We start from the raw sequence: 22,818 nt of genomic DNA on the forward strand, positions 1-22,818 counted from the left end.
TGTCACTAACATTCTAAGTTTCCTCTAATTTTAACGAATATTTTCCATGACTGCAATCATACTTTTCTATTTATAATAATTAAGAAAACATGCCTTCATATTATGCCAATCTTTTCATGAATTCCAATTTTCTGCTGCACATATTTTTATGTGACTATACCAAATTTAATTATTTTATTATATAATATGTCGGCTGTTTCATTTTGTTTTCCTGGTAATTAATAATTTTGCAGTATATGTCTTTGTGTATAACATAATAGGTAGCTTTTGAATGAAAAATTATTTACTTAAGAAAGATTTCCAGACAAGGAATTACCAAGACAAAATATGTGACATTCTTTTAGTCTTCTGATTGCCATACTCCTCACTAAACATGTTGTGCCAGTGTAGAATTCTAGCAGCTGGTGTGAAATTCTCATTGAATCTTTACTATCATGGCACATTGAATCTTTACTATCATGGTCTCAGGTAAGCAGAGGGATGACTGAGTCTGTCTTTTGTCCCACGCCTGTAAAGATAAGCTATGAATTTATATTGCCAGGGTGAATTTCCAAAGAACTGTTTTAAGGAAAAGTTCTTGAGGTCCACAAAGAATTTCCTTGTGGGCAAATTGTGAGGGAGGTATGTAGTTTTTATCTTTGTAGCTACCTTATTTGGGAATAAAATGGGAGACAGATTTGCCCAGCTGTTCCCAGCTTGCCCTTTCCCTTTAGCTTAGGGATGTTGGGCTCCTGAGATTTACTTTCCTTTCACAATACCATTCGGCTTCATTTCCATCCTTTAATCTTTTCTCATCTATAATGTTTCCAGGAGAATTTCCTTGAAATCTGTAAAATACAGATTACCTCCTTCCCTTATTTAAAATGCTGATGTAAATATTCGCCTCCTCCTACTCCTCCTTTAATTCTTTGGCCATTTCAACAAGTTTATGAGGTAGAGCCGTGGCACGGGGTGGGGATGTTAATATATTTGTGCAAAAACCATATTTTAAAAGACACTTAAAAAAACCTCTTGGATCTCTAACATTTTAATTGTACCTTCTCTTTATTTTTCAGTTGGAAAATGGTTGTGTTTCTCAAATTGTAAATACAGAAGTCTTCCAACTCTACCGTTCGGGATTGTTCATGACATTTCATGTCGCTGTAATTGTTACAGAATCTGGGACAGGTAATTACTGTATTTTTTGGACGACCTGGGGATATATGTATGGCAGCTTACTGGGAGAAGCGTGTTGAGTTAGCACTAAGTACAAAATTCAGATTATTTCTAATTTAATACAACTGGGAATAGTTGCAAGTGCAAAAATTATTACTGAAAAATTTACAAGATTGCACAAAGTGAGTGTTCAATAAGTATTTGTTAAAAGAATGAAAGAAGAGGCCGGGCACGGTGGCTCACGCCTGTAATCCCAGCACTTTGGGAGGCCAAGGCAGGTGGATCACCTGAGGTCAGGAGTTCAAAATCAGCCTGACCAGCATGGTGAAACCGTGTCTCTACAAAAATACAAAAAATTAGCCGGGCATGATGGTGAATGCCTGTAATCCCAGCTATTCAGGAGGCTGAGGCAGGAGAATCGCTTGAACCCGGGAGGCGGAGGTTGCAGTGAGCTGAGATCGCACTATTGCACTCCAGCCTCCAGCCTGGGTGACACACCAAGACTCAGTCTCAAAAAAAAAAAAAAAAAAAACCAGAAAGAAGGGAGAAAGAGATTAATTATTTCATTTGGAGTGGGAAAATCAGATTTAACTACTAATTATTTCTTGTTATTTAAAAAGGAGTTTGTGATTATGCCATTGTAAAGTGCTCTATATAAGCATACTTGATCAATATCATGATGCTATTCACACTGGGCAAGCTGGTCACATTTATATTGCTGTGGATGGTAACTTAGACATTTTCACTCTGCTGTGTTCATCATTCCTTACAGGTATGCAGATCAGTGAGAAGACCTCAGTTTTTATCACTCAGTTGCTTGGAACTGTAAACTTTGAGAACATGGATACTTTCTATAGAAGAGGGATTTCTTATTTTGGAACTGTAGGTTTGACTAAAGAATACATGCTTCCATTTCATTTTCTTGGATCATAGATTGCCCTTTGAAAAATTCTGGTCACTTTTTTCCTAATTTTATAATACATCTTAAGCACTACTATGTCTGAGGTGCTAGAAAGTGTCCTAGATTGAAAGAAGCAATAGATAACAGTATCGTTTTTTCCATACTTTATATTATATATCTATGTATTTAATAGAGCATCTTTCTGTCTGTTGGAATTTAGGAAAATGACTAGGGATCACATTTATGAGTAGAAAGCTATTTCTCTGTAAAAATGTAAACATTTTGTGTTTTAAGTCATATTAATTATTCTTTTCTTGTACAGCTTAAATTTTTGGATCCCAATAATGTACCTATGGTGAACAAGTTGTTGCAACTGGAGCTCAATGATGAATTTATAGGAAACTACACTACAGATGAGAATGGCGAAGCTCAATTTTCCATTGACACTTCAGACATATTTGATCCACAGTTCAACCTAAAAGTAAGACATCAAAGAACAGAAGAAGACCATTGGACATCCCACAGAGGATTTGGATATCAGAAATGTTAAACATTAGGAATATCTCAAAAGATAGCTTGTATACAGAATATATTTTAAAGAAAATTTAAAATGTAACTTATTTTATAAATTTGCTTGTTCACTAAATAATACATGAGAATACTTGTTCAAGAGGATGGGAAGCTAAGTCTATCACGATTGTTATAAATTTGCTAACAACTAATATTTTCCTCTAGGAAACAAGAAGTAGCTCATGAGGATGATTTGACTTTCTTCCTCAGATCATTTCATGCATAGATAGGGGAGATCCTATACTTTCTGTTTATTTTCTGCTGCTTAAACAGAATTTTGCAGCTAAATAATTTATCAGTGTTCACATGTAGCTGAAAGAAACAGAACGGAAACCCAATTCTGTGGCTTCAATTAAAGAGTAAAAAACATAACAATTCACCATCAGTCTAATGAAATATTTACACAATCTTTCATGGTCACGTTTTGTATACAAAGAGCAGAGTGCTATTATTATTTTGATTCCAATAACTTAACATTAAAACGTCAGCCACAAGCTGAGATTCCTCCCTACTCTGGAGAGTTGAGAAGCCTCCATTCTCAGTAACAACTGTCTTCGGATGTCATGATACTAAGACCCTTCACTTTTGTTTGTCATCTCAGGCCACATATGTTCGACCTAAGAGCTGCTATCTTCCCAGCTGGTTGACGCCTCAGTACTTGGATGCTCACTTCTTAGTCTCACGCTTTTACTTCCGAACCAACAGCTTCCTGAAGATTGTTCCAGAACCGAAGCAGCTTGAATGTAATCAGCAGAAGGTTGTTACTGTGCATTACTCCCTAAACAGTGAAGCATATGAGGATGATTCCAATGTAAAGTTCTTCTATTTGGTGAGTCTCAGTTAGTGGGTTCCTGGAATCCTGTTCAATTGCACGTCTGCTTAGCCCAGCACAGCTTAGAAAGCATGCATCAGTCATGCCACGGTGACCAGAGTAAGGGCAGCCTTCTCACTTTGCTGGTGAATACTGTTCAATCCATTAACAACAAACAAACACATAGAACGATCTAAGGCAATTAAAGTTTCCCTAAGGTTGAAGAACTTGCTGTTCAGAGTCCACTTGTTTAAGCATTCAAATGTAACTCATATCAAGTATTTATGACACGCTGTAATAGTAAAATATTGGGCAGATGCCAGATAGGTGGAAAGCTTATTTTGATAAGCAGTAAAAGGACTTTATTCTCTTGGTTCTGTCCATTTTGTCTTTCTAAGGAGGAGCCCCTAACCTTTGTGGCACCAGGGACTGGCTTCATGGAAGACAATTTTTCCACAGATGGGGTGGGGATGGTGGGATGGCTTCAGGATGATTCAAGCATATGACATTTATTGTTCACTTTATTTTTATTATTATTACATACTCACCATAATGTGGAATCAGTAAGAACCCTGTGCTTGTTTTCCTGCAGCTAGATGGTCCTATCTGGTGGTGATGGGAGACAGTGACAGATTTTTAGGCATTAGATTCTCATAAGGAGCGCACAACCTAGATCCCTCACATGTGCAGTTCACAGCAGGGCTTGTGCTCCTATGAGAATCTAATACCACTGCTGATCTGACAGGAGCTCAGGTGGTAATGCTTGCTCACCGCACTGCTCACCTCCTGCTGTGTGGCCTAGTACCTGACAGGCCATGGACAGGTACCTACCGGTACACAGCCTGGGGACTGGGGCCTTCTGCTCTAAGGCCTGTTGAAGAGTGATAAGACACAGACCTGGAAATTAAGACATTAACTTGAATCCCCCACCCTCTCCTAGTTAGCATGCAAGTTAGTGCATCTTGGACGGATTGTTTGAACTCTTTAACCCTTGGCTTCCTCAGGTGTACAGTGTAATTGGAGATTATAAGACTTACCTCTTAGGGTAAGTGTTCTGTGTCAGGCACTGTTATAAGGATTGTATGTGTGTTAACTCATTTAATTAGCCTTATAGATATCTCCATTTTACAGATAATGGAACAGAGGCAAACAGATAAAACATCATGTTTTAAGTCACAAAGTTAATGAGCAGGTGAAGGTGTATTTGAAACCGGACAGCCTTGACAATTTCAGAGCTTTATGTGCCACTTTGCACAGTGCATTGCACGTAGTTCACAAAGTTTCCAGTACATGATAGAATCTCAATCAGTTTTAGTCGCTTTCTCTGCTCTTTTCCAACTTATGCAAAGTCTATTTTTAATATTTGCTTGTGGAAGCTACCCTATCTTATGGAACAGAATTACCATTAAGTAATGAATTACCTAATCACAATATGAGAATATGATGACATCAGATAATATATTGCATGTTATGTTTTCTTTGTTCCACACAGATGATGGTAAAAGGAGCTATCTTACTCAGTGGACAAAAGGAAATCAGAAACAAAGGTATACATAATGTATTCATTTTAAAATATGTGCTCTAACTTCATTTTTTCTTGTTAAGGATATATAGACATTATATATATGGGAATTATATATATTAAGAAAATATATTTAGTCAAACATATATGTGTGTGTGTATATATATGTGTGTATATATGTATGTGTATATATATATAGTGAAAAGAAGTTAGAACAAGCACTTATTTCAATTTGTGGATGAAGGGAATAGTTAGCACAGCCTGAGGGAAGCTACTAAATGTCTTGACGAAGGAGAGTTCTACCTGTTTCTTTTATTGTCAGATCATTGAGTACATTAGAAAAGTGGTGTACAACCGCATATTCTCACTCATAGGTGGGAATTGAACGGTGAGAACACATGGACACAGGAAGGGGAACATCACACTCTGGGGACTGTTGTGGGGTGGGGGGATGGGGGAGGGATAGCATTGGGAGATATACCTAATGCTAGATGACGAGTTAGTGGGTGCAGCACACCAGCATGGCACATGTATACATATGTAACTAACCTGCACATTGTGCACATGTACCCTAAAACTTAAAGAAGAAGAAGAAGAATAAATAAAAAATAAAAAAAAGAAAAGTGGTGTACAAAATCCCAGTATTGTTATTATCTAAATTATGCAGTCTTCTTTATTTGTATATGTACTTCCTATTATTTGATTTATTTGTCTTGAAAACAGGGCCCAATTTACTCTTTCTGTCCATGAGCCATTCTCTTTTATCTAAGTGTACCAGTGATTCAGGAAACTTTCAGCATCGTATCTCTTCGTCTCCTATTTACACAGCCTGGAATGGAAACTTCTCGTTCCCAATCAGCATCAGTGCTGATCTGGCTCCTGCAGCTGTCCTGTTTGTCTACACCCTTCACCCCAGTGGGGAAATTGTGGCTGACAGTGTCAGATTCCAGGTTGACAAGTGCTTTAAACACAAGGTGATGTTTCTCCTATTTCTGGCCTGAGAAGTGGGAACAGTTTGCTCCCTGCTGTCTTCTCGCCTGACTGCTATCACCTTCACGTGGGAAACTCACACTCAGTGCTGGCATAATTGAATTATTAGGGGATGTGAGAATCACCAAACACAATGCATGATCCTTGGCAGCAGTGCCAATCCTGACACGGCAGCAGGGTGGTGAAGGGGGTCTCCTGCAAGGAAAGCTGAGGGTGAGAGTGGGCAAGGGAAATACAGTATAGAAATCTATAAGGATTTATTCAGGAGAGATTAAATGTATTCAGATCATCTTTACATAAAATGGTCTCTACTCTCATCTCTTTTTTTTCTCTATTTTAGGTTAACATAAAGTTCTCTAAAGAGCAGGGCTTACCTGGTTCCAATGCTAGTCTCTATCTTCAAGCGGCCCCTGACTCATTCTGTGCCCTCGGGGCTGTGGATAGGAGCGTCCTTCTACTGAAATCTGAACAACAGCTGTCAGCTGAAAGTGTAAGCTCTCTGACTTCCTCGTTTTTCATGTTTCTCTGGACTACCAGAAGTCTTATCCTTCAGATGATGTCTTGAACATGTTGAAAATATTCAATGTTTTCTTCCTTTGTTCCTTCATGGATTATATACTTATTTTTCTTGGCTATCCTAAGAACATGCTTATAACAATACAGAATTTGATAGATAATTATAACAGTTTAGGAATTTTACAACTGTGATTTTTAAAAATCATAGGTGTAATCACAGATGTGGAAACCTGGAATAAAATGAAATCTCTGTGTTCAAGGATATGCTTGGATTCAGTGTAAAGTTATTATCTATAAATGGATATTGTATTTTCTTAGACATTTCCAGACCTGGAATTCCAGAAGTTCACATCCAATTTATTTTGGTTAACAATTGTTGGGTATTTTCCGTTTATTTCTAACACAATTACATATAAATAACTATTGAAATTTATGATCATATTTAAATCTAATTTAATAATTTAATTTTTTCTGATTAATATTATACCTGTATAATTTGGAAAATGTGCAAAGTATACAAAGACATAAAGAAGGAAATCTTTAAAATCATTTATAGTCCTAACACTTAGGCATCTTTATAGTTTTGCTGTAATTTTTCAAATCTCTTTTCTGAAGGCATATATAATTTACAAACTTGAGATCTCACCAAAAAATACAGTTTTGTATTTTGCTTTCAACATTCTGTAGTAAGTCCAGTTTTAAGTATAAAATTATAGAATTCAGTAATAATATTGAATAACTATGGATCATTATATAAAACATATTTTTCTCAATGCAAAACATAAATACATTTAAGTTTTCTATTTCAGGGAGCAAAAATACTTTTAGTTAGAAACTTTCAGAATCTGAGGGGGCATCAACAAATAAAGGGTAAATTTATCTATAAATATGGAATGTGGCCATGTGCTGTGCTCACACCTGTAATCCCAGCACTTTGGGAAACCAAGGCGGGCAGATCGTTTGTGCTCACGAGGTCGAGACCAGCCTGCACAACATGATGAGACTCTGTCTCCCCCGAAAATATAAAAAATGAGCAGGGCACAGTGGTGTGCACCTGTGATCTCAGAAACTTGGGAGATTGACATGGGAGGATCACTTGAGCCCTGGCGGGGGCAGAGTTTGCAGTGAACCAAGATCGTGCCACTACACTCCATCCTGGGTGACTGAGCGAGACCCTGTCTCAAAGAAAAAAAAGGAATATGTATATGTGTGTGTGCATGTATATATATATATATATATATATACACATGCACACACATATATGTGTATATGTATATATATACACACGTATATGTGTTTATGTATATATACACACACATATATGTGTGTATATATATGTATATAAACATATATATTTACACACACACACACCTTTTTTTTCCCTTGAGAGTTTCATGGATTCAGAGTAAATAGCTTCTGCTCATTCTTTCTACAGTTGGAGGTGGCAATATCTTAGGAAAACTGCCTCAAGAAAAGACCATCAAGGGACCTCAAAAAGAAAATTCTAGAGGCATTTTTCAGGGGTCTCAGAATATATCAGAGCCAAAAGAGGTTGCCCTTGTTTATTATTAATAGCTATATTAATAGTATAAATCAAGTGAAGTTCTATAAATGGGTGAATTCCAATTTATATTCTATAAGTTTGTTATTTTTTGTATTATCTTATGTAAGCTTAGTTTTTAGTTTTAAATAATTTTTAAAAGTGCAAGAATTACACAGAGAACTCCTATGTAACCTTGGCCTGATTCACCAGTTTGTGAACATTTCGCCGTACTTGTTTTCTCTTTCTCACTCTCTCCACCCCTACACACACACACACACACACACACGCACGCACACACACAGAGTTTATGGCATTTCAATTTTTTCTGAATCATTTGAGACTAGGTTACATACATCAGTCTATTGTGAAAGAAAAATACAAACAACTCCGGACCCCAATTCACGATGCTAAAAGGACAAAAAATGAGGCTGAAAACTGAGTCATGGAAGAAGTTGTTTTTCTTTTGTTCCTAAGCAGATAGCTACTTTTTCTTCCTTGTTAGATTAGTTAGTGGTTTACCTATTTTGCCGAGTTTTCCAAAAACATATAATTTTAATTTATTAATGTGATGTAATATGATATGAGGTTTTTTGCTACTCCATCACATTAATTTCTATTTGTAGCTTTATTATTTCCTTACTGGTACTGTATTTTGTTGTTATTTTTAGCTTTTTCACTTAGAAATTTACTTCATTTTCATTAATTTATTTTACTGGGCTAGGTATTTTTAAGCCTGTAAGTTTTTCCATGATTTCTACTTTTGAAGTATCTCATAGATCCTGATACATAGCAATTGCACCATTTATATTTTTCAGAAATTCTGTAATTTCTGTTTGTATTAACCCTTTCACTGAAAATTTACTTACTGGAGTACTTTATAATTTTGATGTAAAAAGGAATTTATTTTAGAGTTTTCTTTTAAATTTCAAGTTCTATATCTTCATGGTCAGCAATATTTCCACCGGTATATTTTTGTGCCCAAATATATAATGAGTTTTTGCGAATATATCTCATGTGTTGAGAAGATATAGTCTCTATTATCAGTTTGTTTTCTATCCATGAGGTTGGATTATTTTGATCCTTTGTATTCTTACTTATTTTGTAAAATTTATTTAACCTTCTTCTGCTGAGTGATGTGTTTTAAAATACCCTACAAATAGTGCTCTGTTTCTTCTTGCATCTTCTGTAGTTTCTGCATAGATAATCATAACTGTTGTGCCTTTACTATGAATTGCAGCTTTTAGCAGTAAGTATTCTTCTCTATCTTGTTTGATGTCTTTTGGCCTTACTTCTACGATTTCCGATAACAGGAGGATTGCAGCCTTTGCATTCTTATTATTTTCCTTTACTTTTCCTTTGGATTTCACCTTTTGAAATATGCACTTCACTTGTTTTTTGTATGAAGTACAACATTGTGTTTTGTTTTAAATATGCATATCTTTGTCTTCTAAAGGAGAATAAAGTCTATTCACTCTGTTGATATGATGTATGTGTTAGGCGTCAGCTCTATCATACTATTTTTCTTATGATTCTGTATTGTATTTAAAGCTACTTTATTTCTTTAGCTTTTATGTTTGTTTGTTTGTTGTTATCTTGCTTAAAGCTTCTTTGCGTATTCAGGCTAGCTTGAATTTTTATTTTAGTGGTTATTTTTATATTTACATATTTTATAATATCCTAATATCCTAATCTCATTTTTTCTTGCTTAACTTTAATATCTAGTCAGTTATGGCCGGGCGCGGTGGCTCACACCTGTAATCCCAGGACTTTGGGAGGCCAAGGCGGGTGGATCATGCAGTCAGGAGATCGAGACCATCCTCGCTAACACGGTGAAACCGCGTCTCTACTAAAAATATTAAAAAATTAGCCGGGCGTGGTGGCGGGTGCCTGTAGTCCCAGCTACTCAGGAGACTGAGGCAGGAGAATGGCGTGAACCTCGGAGGCAGAGCTTGCAGTGAGCCGAGATCGCGCCACTGCACTCCAGCCTGGGCGACAGAGCGAGACTCCATTAAAAAAAAAAAAAATCTAGTCAGTTATTTTTAATCTTTGAGTCTTAACTGCTACCTACACAACAGTCAGTAATCTCTAGTTTCCACTTTTCTCTCCCTCTTCTCTCATTTTATTGTTGCATCTTTCCTTTTTTGTCAGAATATATAATGTTTACATTCTGTATTGTTTCTCCTATTCATCAAGTCTTACTAATTTGCTGAGTCATCTTTTGGTTACATAAAGCTCATTCTCCAGGAGGCTGGGGCGGGAAGATTGCTTGAGCCTGGGAGATCGAGGCTGCTGTGAGCCATTATCATACCACTGAGCTTCAGCCTGGGCAAGAGAATGAGAACCTGTCTCAGAAATAAATAAATAAAAATTTTTAAAAAGTGCATTCTCTACTAGAGTCCTCAGGATATCACGTAAGTATAGAGTTCTCTGACATTTTCATATTCAGAATTATTTTTTCTAAAGCCTTAATAAATGAAAGACAGGTATTTGTATATTAAATCTTTGGTTTATACATTTTAAAATTTTTTGAAATGCTACCTTACTATTGACTTGCTTTGAATATGCCTTTTAATAGTGCTGACATTAGTTTAATTCATTTTCCATTATGGGCTACTTTATCTCTATGTCTGAAGGCCTTGAATGTTTTTTCCCCTTTATACTTTAATCTAATAGTTTCAGTAAGAATGTTATTCTGTAGAAGTTTTGCCAGGTACACAGTGGAGTCATGCAATATGTAAGCTCAAATCTTCTTTTATTTTCAGATAGTTCCACTGAATTATAATTGTAAATATTAGTCTTTCCATTTTTTTTGTTCTAAAAAAATCTCTGTACATTTGTTGGATCTTCCTTGCCTGCTTTCCAATTCAATCACTTTGTGACCTGTTTTAATTCATTCTTTTTCAAGTTTGTTCTTTTGTTTTTCCTCTATGCTGCTTTTAAAGTTTTCTCTGAACAATTTTCTCTTGATGTCCTTGTACTTTAGAGTTTATTTATGATATAATTTTGTCTAGTTTTCCTGAGTTCAATAAAGCCTCATTTTATTTCTTCTTGGGTTTTGTCCATTTCTGTATTTTCTTAATTGAATTTCTGACTCATGGTGCCTTTTAAATACCTCAAATACATGCTTGAGAATATTTCACTCATGTTAAATTATTTTGGCTTGGCTTTTCTTTGTTTACTTATTTACTTAGTGACTTTAGTGGAGAAGTTTCATTAGCTGAAGTGTTTTGGTTTGCATTTCCTATTTTCTCTTACAGCAGCTTTGTATGGAGTTGATTTTTTCTAGTTCTTGATATTTTGTGCAGGGTGTTCATAGGTGAAGAGCGCCCTATTTTTTTTTTTTTTTTAGTAAAATGCATTATTTTTAAAATGTTGGTGATGGAAATGAGGGTAGAGGGAGTTATTTTATCCTATGACATCCTTTCCTTTTTTAAATTCCCTGTCTCCAAGGATCTGCATACCTCTTCTTGTGATCTGATTATTTCCCCTTAGCTTCCACTTCCAGGCCCATTCATTCCAAGCCCTTTTCCTGTGTGCTGTACTGGGAACTGTTGAGTCCGAAAACTATGATTTGTATTTTTAACAATGCTAGACTTTCTCTTACCTGGAGTTGACTTGGTGTGTGTTTCTTCTCATTTCTCCATGCCATTCTGCTCTGTTTTTCTCTGCAGTCTCTTAAGCCTTCCCTCTGCAATAGCAGTAGAAGCTCTCTTGGAATTTGGTGTTTGTTTCTCTACTAAGAAATAATTTGAAGATCATGGTATTCTCTGTATTGTAGTAATGTTAAAGATATTAGTCATGAGTATCCTTACTTGTTCTCTTTGTTGATTTTATGTTTTCTTCAGAAGATTATGTAAGAAGATTTAAAATCAGGGAGCTAAGATTATTCTCCAGACTTAGAAATTCTAGCATTATAATTGATTGTCTGTACAATGGGCCTTGGATTAATCAATAGTCAGGCATTGCTTTCTTACATTCTCTCTTAAATCCTGCGCCCAAGCTGAGAAATTCTGTGAACATTACATCAGTTGCCTAAAACAAAACTGGTTTGCTCTTTCGAAAGGAAGAGCTTATGTGAAAATACTGGATTAAATATGATGGCCGTCCTCTTAAAGAAAAGAACAAAAATAAATGGTACAGTAGACAATTTGCCAATTTTGTAATTTTAAAAGAAGTGCTGAAAATTACTGGGAAACGTTTTTTCTCATAGGTGTATAACATGGTTCCAAGTATAGAGCCGTATGGTTATTTCTACCATGGCCTCAATCTTGATGATGGCAAGGAAGACCCTTGCATTCCTCAGAGGGATATGTTCTACAGTGGTTTATATTACACACCTGTAAGCAACTATGGGGATGGAGATATCTATAATATTGTCAGGGTAAGATCACTAAGGATTTTGGAAAATATTTCGTCGCAATTTTTAGTATTCATAATGCATATTAATGTTTTCTTAATTATGTAGTTTTCTTCCTATACTTTGAGATTCGTGTCTGTAATCTGCCAATAGAGTACATAGAAATTCTTATAAAAAGGAGATATTAATTTTGTTGATTTTAAAATTTTCTGCTGAAAATAAATCATGTAGCTATAATTACAAAACCTCACTTTAAAAAATGAGACAGTCTCCAATTAATACAATAAATCTTATGCAAAGATAGTCAAATCAAGAGGCTAAGAGAGTGTGGACTCCAGATATCCCTAGGCCATTAATGAGACATGCTGAGCCTTCCATGAAATAATCTTTATAATTAACATCACAAGTGTGTAAGAAAAGGGTATTGAATCAGACAGACTTTATCAGGTTCCAGCTCTTTAATTTACTGAGTGTGCCGTGTGTGTGTGTGTGCGTGTGTGTGTGTGTTTGATGTTAATTAGGGTAATGATAGTGCTGATCTCATAAGTATTTTCCACTTAGGATGAAATGGAGAATAATGGAAAATACTTAGAAAAATGCTAGCACATAATAAGTGCTAGATAAATCATAGTGATTATAATTTTTTCTCTAAATTAGGGATTTTCCATAAGTCAAATAGAGGTAAGTTGACTTGTAACTTCTCAGGCCTTTGTTAACACATAAAATATGGATACTTATGATCCATTTATCTTTGCAATATAAATAATAGGCCTTTTATAGTTCTTGCATGAAAAGAATGAACAATATTTTTGTTGTTTGTTTCTTTAAAGAACATGGGTCTAAAAGTCTTTACCAATCTCCATTACCGAAAACCAGAAGTATGTGTGATGGAGAGAAGGCTGCCACTCCCTAAGCCGCTTTATCTAGAAACAGAAAATTATGGTCCAATGCATAGTGTTCCGTCTAGAATTGCATGTAGGTAATCTTACATTTTTTTGTTGGGGGATGACCAAACCGGTTTGTGGAATTTAGTGTATCTGGGATAAACTACACAATTTTGAAATTTTATATGTGAATTATGCCATGTTTTTGGCTACAGTTAGACATCCTATAGTTGGATAAAGCAGACTAAGACAGACTAGACGTGCTTTTGGCTATAACAAGAAATTAGCTTCAGATGTGAGATGTAGTTTATTTTTATTGATAAAATACAATGTCAGAAATACAATCATGCTTCACTTAGTGATGGAGAATTTGTTCTGAGAAATGCATTGTTAGGTGATATTGTTGTGCGAACATCATAGAGTGTACTTACGCAAACCTAGATGCTGTAGCCTGCAACACACCTAGGCTATGTGGTACAGCCTATTTTTCCTAGGCTACAATCCTCCGCAGCATGTGACTATACTGAATACTGTAGGCAGTTGTACCACGATGGTAACTATTTGTGTATCTAATCATTGCTAAACATGGTAAAGGCACAGTGAAAATGTGGTATACAAGATAAAAAAAGTTATACTTTTATATAGGGCACTTCCCATGAATGGAGCTTGCAAGGTTAAAAGTTACTCTGAGTGAGTCAGGGTACAAATATATTTTCTTTCTTTACATTCTTATTCTATAAGCTTTTTCCTATTTTTTAATTTTCTTTAACTTTTATACTTTTTTGTTTAAAATGAAGATGCAAACACACACATTAGTCTAGGCCTATACAATGTCAGGATCATCAATATCACTGTCTTCTACCTCCACATCTTGTACCACTGAAAGTTCTTCAGGGGCAATAGCACGCATGGAGCTGTCATCATCTATGACAGCAATGCCTTCTTCTGGAACATCTCCTGCAGGACCTGCCTGAAGCTGTTTTGCAGTTAATTTTTTTGATAAGTAAGAACAGTACACTCTAAACAGTAAACAGTATAGTATAGTAAGCACAAAAACCGGTAACATAGTCATCATTATCAAGTATTATGTACTGTACAGAATTGTGTCTGCTATATTTTTATAGGACTGGCAGTGCAGTAGGTTTGTTTACACCAGCATCACCACAAACCCATGACCAATGCATTGCAGTACAACGTTATGATGGCTTTGATGTCAATAGGTGGTAGGAATTTTTCAGCTCCATTATAACTTTATGGGACCACTGTAGTCTAAGTGGTCTGTCATTGATCACAATGTCATTATGTGGTACCTGACTGTGTAGAGGAACAGGCAATGTATGGTGATACAGGAAAACAGTCATAGTAAGTGACTGTGATACAGGAAAGTGAGGTGTTTTATGGAGACCTTACACCCTGCTAATATATAGACCATAATTTGCAGAGTCCAAGGTCTGAATAAGGTACTTCTTCCTTTTTTTTTTTTTAGCTAGTGGAATCAGAGGGGAGAATGCTGACTATGTAGAACAGGCTATAATTCAAACAGTAAGAACAAACTTCCCAGAGACATGGATGTGGGACCTCGTCAGTGTCGAGTGAGTTTTAACCATTTTCTCTCCTGTGTATCTTTATTTCTATTTTCTTTTTCTTTCTTCACGTTTATTCCTGGGTATATAAAACAGTACCATATTTGTAAAATATGTATCATTGATTTGCATGTACTTATCATACATTTTATTTTATTTTTTTCTCTAGCATTGTTTTCCCTTCACCAAGAGTTTCTCTTCTATTCATTTTATGCAGACAGATTTAACCTGCCCCAATTAAAAAAAAATGTGGCGTTTAAAGAAAAATGACCTTTCCATACTCAAATTTTATAAACATCCAGCTCTCATTATTTTTATCTAACACCCCATCCAAACAATATAACTCACTTTTGAGCTTCAGTCAATACTTTTCTGCTTGCTCTGCACTTAATTTTAAGTTCTTGGTTCAGACAAAGAATGTGTTTTACCGATAACCTCTTCTTCCAGTTCCTCAGGCTCTGCCAATCTTTCGTTCCTCATTCCTGATACGATAACCCAGTGGGAGGCAAGTGGCTTTTGTGTGAATGGCGATATTGGATTTGGCATTTCCTCTACAACCACTCTAGAAGTCTCCCAAGCTTTCTTTATTGAAATTGCCTCACCCTTTTCGGTTGTTCAAAATGAACAATTTGATTTGATTGTCAATGTCTTCAGCTACCCGAATACATGTGTAGAGGTGAGTTGTTCTGTTTGATCTGGAGGCAAAAATCTAACAAAGCTAAAATATTTCTTAATATTTCCATATTCTCTTTATCCTCAAATGCAAAATGCTACTATAAAGGTGTAAGACTTAGGTCCATATTCCTCAAACAAATACAATTGCTTTCATTCACAGTGACAGTTTAAACAGTGTATTGAGCATGGTGTTTCATAGTGATGTGTGTTTCAGTGCTATCCTCATTGCCATGATTGTTTTCTTAGATTTCTGTTCAAGTGGAGGAGTCTCAGAATTATGAAGCAAATATTCATACCTTGAAAATCAATGGCAGTGAGGTTATTCAAGCTGGAGGGAGGAAAACAAACGTCTGGACTATTTATACCTAAGAAATTGGGTAAGCAGCTATCTGTCTACAGCAGTCACTCATGGAAAACCAGCCCATATTTATTGTCTCCATTTACTTTCCTTAAATTGTCTATACAAACGTGATTTTCTCCCTCACATTTTTAAAATTCTTATTGTAAATTCTCCATTAGAAATTCTAATCTATAGTAATCTAATTTCTGGTTGTTAATGCTGTGTAGATCAAAACCACCATTCATTTTTACAAGAGCGTAATGTAATTAAAATACAATATAAATGCCAACTGGCATGACCTATCACGGACTATATGTTTGGCATATGCCATATCCCAAATGAAGGCCATGTTATCATTAATGCCACCTTAATTATTTGACTTCTCGCTGGGTCCTTCACCTACCATCATGAACCCAGGCCACCTTCACGAAAATTGCTGCTCCATCACAATGACCAATGAGGGAATTGTCAGGTTTGTAAATTTACTAGATGTGCCATGGGGATACCAAAAACACTAAATGATTGGATTGAGATCAAAAACTGAGAATATTGTCTTAGTGCCTATGCTATCTGCAAGATGGAAAAATAAACTTGTCTCCTATTGAAATATTGAAAATACATGGAATGGAAAAAGTTTAAAACTCTAGTAAACAAGGAATGCTAGATACGATGTGCGTGACACTTTTAATCACTACTTTTAAAAAATGGTCATTTTCTTTAATGTACTATATTCATTGTATTATTTTAACAGCAAATAATATATCTATGAGATTATTTTAGCTCAGTTGTGATGCTGTTCTCAGACTATTTTTCTATTAGATTTGAAGTTTCTCAATATTTCTACTGCACAAGATCTTCAAAATCTTACCTTGGCGATTGAGACAGAATACTGTACCAACTTGTATAGTTTTATGACATTAAGTCAAAGACACAGTTTTAAGAGTGAAATAGCAAGCTTCCTGAGACAGAGAAACAATAAAACAACAACAACAACAACAACAACAAAAAGAACAATATATTGGTTATGTATATTGGTATATAGTCACGTAACTAATAATAACCTTAAAGAATGATTGTTTTCAATCCTGTAATTTTTACAAGCAAGGAAACTGGAGATCAGTTCTAATTACATAATGTGAAATCAGGAAGTTTAAAAACAATGGATTCCTTGCTAGGACATTATTTCAATCCAGTGCCTATCTACTATATCATATTTTACTATGCTTGCTTGATTTTGGGAAGTTAGGAGCCCTAGTTCGCTGACATTATTAGCCTATATTGTCATAAGTAACCTTTATAAACAATCAATATCAAGAAATTGACTCAGACAACTTTGTAAAATGTTACTTTTCCTAAAATTTCTTAAGTTTTAATTAAGTAAATTTATCATTTAATGTAAGGAATCATGAAAATCATGGAACAGGTGAAATGGAAGATACCACATTATACCTAGGAAGGAGAAGAAATAAGTTATTTTGTTCTAAGCATTAACTTAATGATAGAATTTGGTTAATCCAATTCAAGACATGGTTCACAGACTCTAGTCATTTCTCATTACAGAAGGGACCAATGATGAATTTAATTTATATTTGGGAATGTCTTCCAGGTAAAGTGAATATCACTGTAGTTGCTGAGTCCAAACAAAGCAGTGCTGTCCCAAATGAAGGAATGGAGCAGCAAAAGCTAAACTGGAAAGACACTGTGGTCCAAAGCTTCTTAGTAGAGGTATGGATATGCAAACAGTCAAGCTTTTCCTGAAAAGAAACAGACATCTAAGAGGTTCTGTATTAAAAGATCTTCTCATTGAAGAGACTTAATTAGTTGGCAACATTTACTTTTGACACAAGACATGCCATTTTAAATGAATTAAAACAGCATAAAGTTCATCCTTTCTTTAATTAATACCTCACCCAGGATAGTAAAACTTAACATTTGAAACAGACTTGACAATTTTTTGTTTGTTTCTGAGTCAAGATGTTTCCTGTACACCTATTTCTCTTCCTTTTTCCGATTCTCAAATTCAAGAGACAAATCTACTTGTCCTACACTCCCGTGCAGTTCCCGTCATCCTCAACAAGAATCAGCGCTTGTCAGAGGAACACTCTTGATTTGCCTCTTGGCACATCCCTGCTCCACAAAGCACTTTTAGTTGTTTACTGGAGATGCTATACAGGATCAGAGGAGCTGAGAGTGTCCCACAGTGACATCAAGATAATGCCTGTCCAAGCTACAGAACGCAGAGGCTAAAATGGGTGCCGGTGATGTCCCGTGCCTTCCAGATATGAACAAAAGGGGACCATGAGTTGGATCTTCTCTCAGGGATAAACTTGCACCAGCCATGCTTAAGTGAGCTGGTGCTTAATCACTTTTCCTTCATGGACAGAGGATCTAGACTCATTCTTCTGTGCTTGTTTGTGTTATTCTTTGACAGCCTGAAGGTATTGAAAAGGAAAGGACCCAGAGTTTCCTTATCTGTACAGAAGGTAAGAGGATCTTTTAGGGAGTCAAATTAGTCCTAAATAAAATTCACCAAAAGAATCAGTTCATGTCCTCTCCTTCCACATGAGTCCATGTGCCCTGTGATTTCACTTTAAATAACTCATGGAGGATTCTTGTGTTTCATGCTTTATCTTTATGGTATGATTTTAGCCATCAAAAAGAATATTCAGGAGGTGGTTTTTAGTTCACTTTCTGAGGCTGGTCTGCTCCTATTTTTTTTTTTCCATCATGTGTATTCTTAGCTCCTCTTATGATATGGTTGTCACACAATATTGGACAATGAGATATTAGGATTGAGGTCCAATAGCACATAATATAATCTTGGCTTTTGTACTCTTAGGAGAAAATAACCCATAGATACATCACTGCCCCTGCCCCTCAGTCTCCGGTTTTATGGCCATGAGGGGTATTATTTTAGCTGGTTGATGGTGATCTGATTATATTCCTTCATCAGAGTCCTCAAGCTTTACCTTTTGTGTGTGTTGTTTTATGTGTTACAGTCTGTGTAGTTTTTACATTTTTTCATACATAAATAGTTCAGGCATTAAACCAGTGAAGAACGGGGGCCACAATCTAACACACAGATTTATATGCCATTTTCTGAATGTACTATTATCCTAAACTGGGTCAAAACTCCAAATTCATCTCCTCTAATAAACAACTTGTAAAATAAAAATAAGTAATGGAATCTTATTTCCAATATGTTTATCCCCCAAATCTGCTGATATAAAGAAGCCATCACATTTTTTAAATCAGTATTTTCATTCTAGGTGCCAAAGCCTCCAAGCAGGGAGTTTTGGACTTGCCAAACAATGTAGTAGAAGGGTCAGCCAGAGGCTTTTTCACTGTTGTGGGTAAGTTGATTAAATTTTGTGTTTCACTATGATTTGAAAATCTTGGTTGAGGTGGTCTTTAAAAATCCTTAAAATAACAGAATAGAGAGATTTTCCTAAGCTATCAATTGGAGGGAATTATTGTTCAGATCATCCTCTATGTTTCCTGATGGGATCTAAAGGGATTACAGTACGTTTCCAGACCTGTATTCCCAGGAAACCTTAGCTTGGGTAGATGGTAACTAGTGTTCAGAAAGCAAGAGGTTCTTTATAATTATTAATCTGAAATATGAAATTCACCTCTTGGAGAATCGAATTAACGTTGCCTGTTAATGACGTTGGGAGTTTTCTCAATAAAAGGAGAAATGTTTGTTGTTGATACAAAAGGCAAACTTCTTTGTCTGTTATTAACATGAACATCTCTTGGAAGGGATGGATTACACTTTGTAATTCATAGGATTGATTGATTAAAAAAAAAAACTAGCAAACAAGCAAACAAATGCATTCTCCTAACTTCCTCCTCTCTCTGGTAATGAGACTTTCAGAAATATTTTTCATAGCAGTTTAACTTCACCCTTCATGGCTGTCTCCTCTTTCAAATTGCTTCATAAAACTTTCTTTGTTTCCACCATTTAGACTTAATTTTAAATGTTACCTATTCCACTATGCCTCTTTTGTCTATAGTTATTAATGCTGAGATGGCAACTATAAACAATACAGCTTTCCGCTTTTCCTGTTTTTAGGGGATATTCTAGGACTTGCCATGCAGAATCTGGTTGTTCTCCAAATGCCCTATGGAAGTGGAGAGCAGAATGCTGCCCTACTAGCATCTGATACTTATGTTCTGGACTATCTGAAATCTACTGAGCAACTGACAGAGGAAGTTCAATCTAAGGCTTTCTTTCTCTTATCTAATGGTGAGAAGATTTAAGTAATTTCTGCCCATAATTGTTGAAAGCAACTGTTACTCATACCAAGATGTCATAAGCTGTTTTTATGCAGTAGTCTGGTGAAATAAAAGTGAACCTGAACCGAGGAACTCTCAGTCCTAGCGCTGTTTTCCGTCTGACTTCAAAATCTGTGTGGTCAGCTAGCTTCATAATTTACAGCTGCAAAGTTTTCAAGCTATGCACTTAATTTTTTTTAATGCCTGGTATTTTGCAAGCTACCTTGTTTATTGTTGTTATTATTGTTTTTGTTAGGAGTTGTCAGTGGTTCATCTATCAACGTCTGTATTTGTTTGCTCAGCTGTGGTCTGTTGCAGTGAAGTGATTGGCTTTGTATACAGAAAGAGGGCCAATGTTGTGAAATGTGAGGTTAAGGAAAAGTCCAGGAGCATAAAATAATCTTCTTTGGTTTTTCTTCTCAGAAAGATAACACTGAAATAAAATGATCTTAGAGGAAATATACCGAATAGTTAGTAGGTACCAATGACGAGGCAATTACTGAGCCAGACATATCCATGTGTATTATCTTGTGATCAAAATCCTGTAAAGTAAGAGTTATTTTTTCTCCCTTATGAATACAGAACCTGAGTTTCAGAAGTTCAAATGGAAATGATCATCCTAGAGATTTGTGTCTAACACCAATACCTAGGGCTTGCACTGCACTATTCTTTCTCTTCTAACTTTCTTAGGTTAAAAAATAATTTCCTACAATGTTCTATTTTAGGTTATCAAAGGCAATTATCTTTCAAAAACTCTGATGGTTCCTATAGTGTGTTTTGGCATCAGAGTCAGAAAGGAAGCATATGGTGAGACATAAAAATTTTATTTTATATAATATAGGAATTACCTGAGGAGGGCTTGCAAGGAGGTGAAGGAGGATAGAGTTCAGTGGGGATTTAGAAGCAAAGTGGGTTTCAAAGTCAATTTACAGAAGAGAAATAGATAAAACTAAAGATTTAGTGATTCCAATTCTAATGCAACAATGTTCCTTCAGTCTCATGACGATTTGCTTAGCAGTCTGATCCTTTCATGACAGCCCCTATACATGCACCGCTGGTTAACTCCACCGAAGAGGGCACGTCTTACTCTGTGCTTCTCAGAGTCCCATATAGATTCGGGAAAGTGAAATTAGAAGGACCCAAAATACCTAATTACATCATTTCTCTCTCCATGTGCAGATAATCTAATGGGCTATATACAACAGGACCTTTGGGTGCAAACATGCTGAAAATTACCTACTCTAATTTCCACTTATTGCTAGTCATAATATTTTCCTGACCCAAAGGAAAGGGCCACTAACAATAAAGATGGTTTACAGTAGATGAGTTGAATGTATCCTTTACTCAAAGGGAACAATGGTGATGAACCTGTGGAATTGCTGACATTGTCACTTCCTCTTTATCTAACTTTTGCTTTGGTGATTTGTATTACAGGCTCAGTGCTCTTACTTTTAAGACATTGGAGAGAATGAAAAAATATGTATTCATTGATGAAAATGTTCAAAAACAGACCTTAATCTGGCTTTCAAGCCAACAGAAAACAAGCGGCTGCTTTAAGAATGATGGCCAGCTTTTCAACCACGCCTGGGAGGTGAGAGAGGAGAAGCACCAGGCTTTCCTTGTTCCTGGGCATTGCCTGCCTTGCCCTGCCTCTGGCTTTCCTGATCTGGAATATGAATATTCTTCCTGTGCATATGAAACCTTCTGAGGCACTGCAGTCCTGGGCCTGTGGTGGGTTGGTCAGCAGCACCATTCCTGCTTCGTGCATGTTTAACTACAGCCTGGATGTGACTCCTTCTGAGTCTCTTGTCTGCCTTATTCAGTCTGTAGTCCTTCCCGAGTCAGTCCTCTTCAGAAATTAAACTAGAAATAGAAGGGAGGGGAGAGAAAGGGAACCTAGAAAAGAAACTTTCATAAATTTGGAGACAGTCGATGTATAAAGGGAGGGGGCTGTGAGTGTATGAGGAAGGAAAGTTTATTCCTGTCCATGAATGGCAAGAAAGTTCTGGGGAGAATATCTAGTAATTCCTATTGTTTCAATGAAGCAAGTTTTTCTAAGACCCTCTCAAGGAAAAATTCAAAGGCCAAGCTTGCCCCGGGGCCAAAGTACAAATGAGGTGAAGTATATCCTTGGCAAAATCCAACCCTTTTCCCGTCCATATTTACGTAAATCCCTCCCTTCCAACTTCCTTTCTTTGCAGATACCTGTCCATCTCCAGCCCATCTTCTATCTCCTTTCCCCTCCTTTTTTTCCCTGTGGTTGCTCAAAATCTCCTATCATGGCATTTTAGCATGCTCTGATGGCCCCTGAAATACCCTGAGCTTTTCTTCAGCATCCTTCCTCATAATCATCACTCCTGTTCTTGAAACCCAGAATGCATATCTAATCCACACCAAAATATGAATGAAAACAGACACTCTGATATTTAATTTGCATGCAAATTGTATTCAAATTGCTTTGTGGTATTTTTAATGTATTCCAAACTTATTCCTTACAACAGGAGGACCCTGATGGAGAAGAGCTCTTAGAAAAATCCAAAACTTTCCCACGTTCTCTTCTAAAACATCTTCACATCTTTCTTCTTATTGGATTCATTACTGGTGAATCATTGCTGATTACTGCTACAGTTTGTCTGATCTTACCTAGTATTTTCTCTATAATTAAATATCTGTGTGGGTGGGTGTCTGTGTGT

At 36.1% G+C, this 22,818-nt stretch overlaps 1 protein-coding gene across 1 annotated transcript in view; it reads left to right on the plus strand.

The window, feature by feature from the left end:
* LOC465369 (ovostatin homolog 2) overlaps positions 1-22,818 on the plus strand; it is a 40,585-nt gene that overhangs the window by 854 nt on the left and 16,913 nt on the right. Inside the window, 19 exon segments of the mRNA XM_063786295.1 lie at positions 1,056-1,167; positions 1,928-2,037; positions 2,379-2,537; positions 3,228-3,455; positions 4,930-4,984; positions 5,788-5,933; positions 6,290-6,439; positions 12,219-12,389; positions 13,196-13,340; positions 14,736-14,841; positions 15,280-15,508; positions 15,754-15,867; positions 15,869-15,884; positions 17,454-17,572; positions 18,279-18,330; positions 19,117-19,200; positions 19,923-20,096; positions 20,851-20,932; positions 21,560-21,716. Of these exon segments, the coding sequence (XP_063642365.1) occupies positions 1,125-1,167; positions 1,928-2,037; positions 2,379-2,537; positions 3,228-3,455; positions 4,930-4,984; positions 5,788-5,933; positions 6,290-6,439; positions 12,219-12,389; positions 13,196-13,340; positions 14,736-14,841; positions 15,280-15,508; positions 15,754-15,867; positions 15,869-15,884; positions 17,454-17,572; positions 18,279-18,330; positions 19,117-19,200; positions 19,923-20,096; positions 20,851-20,932; positions 21,560-21,716 (2,340 nt within the window). The 5' untranslated portion in view covers positions 1,056-1,124.

This window comes from Pan troglodytes, chromosome 10 (genome assembly GCF_028858775.2).
Source record: "Pan troglodytes isolate AG18354 chromosome 10, NHGRI_mPanTro3-v2.0_pri, whole genome shotgun sequence".
NCBI classification, from domain to species: Eukaryota; Metazoa; Chordata; class Mammalia; order Primates; family Hominidae; genus Pan; species Pan troglodytes.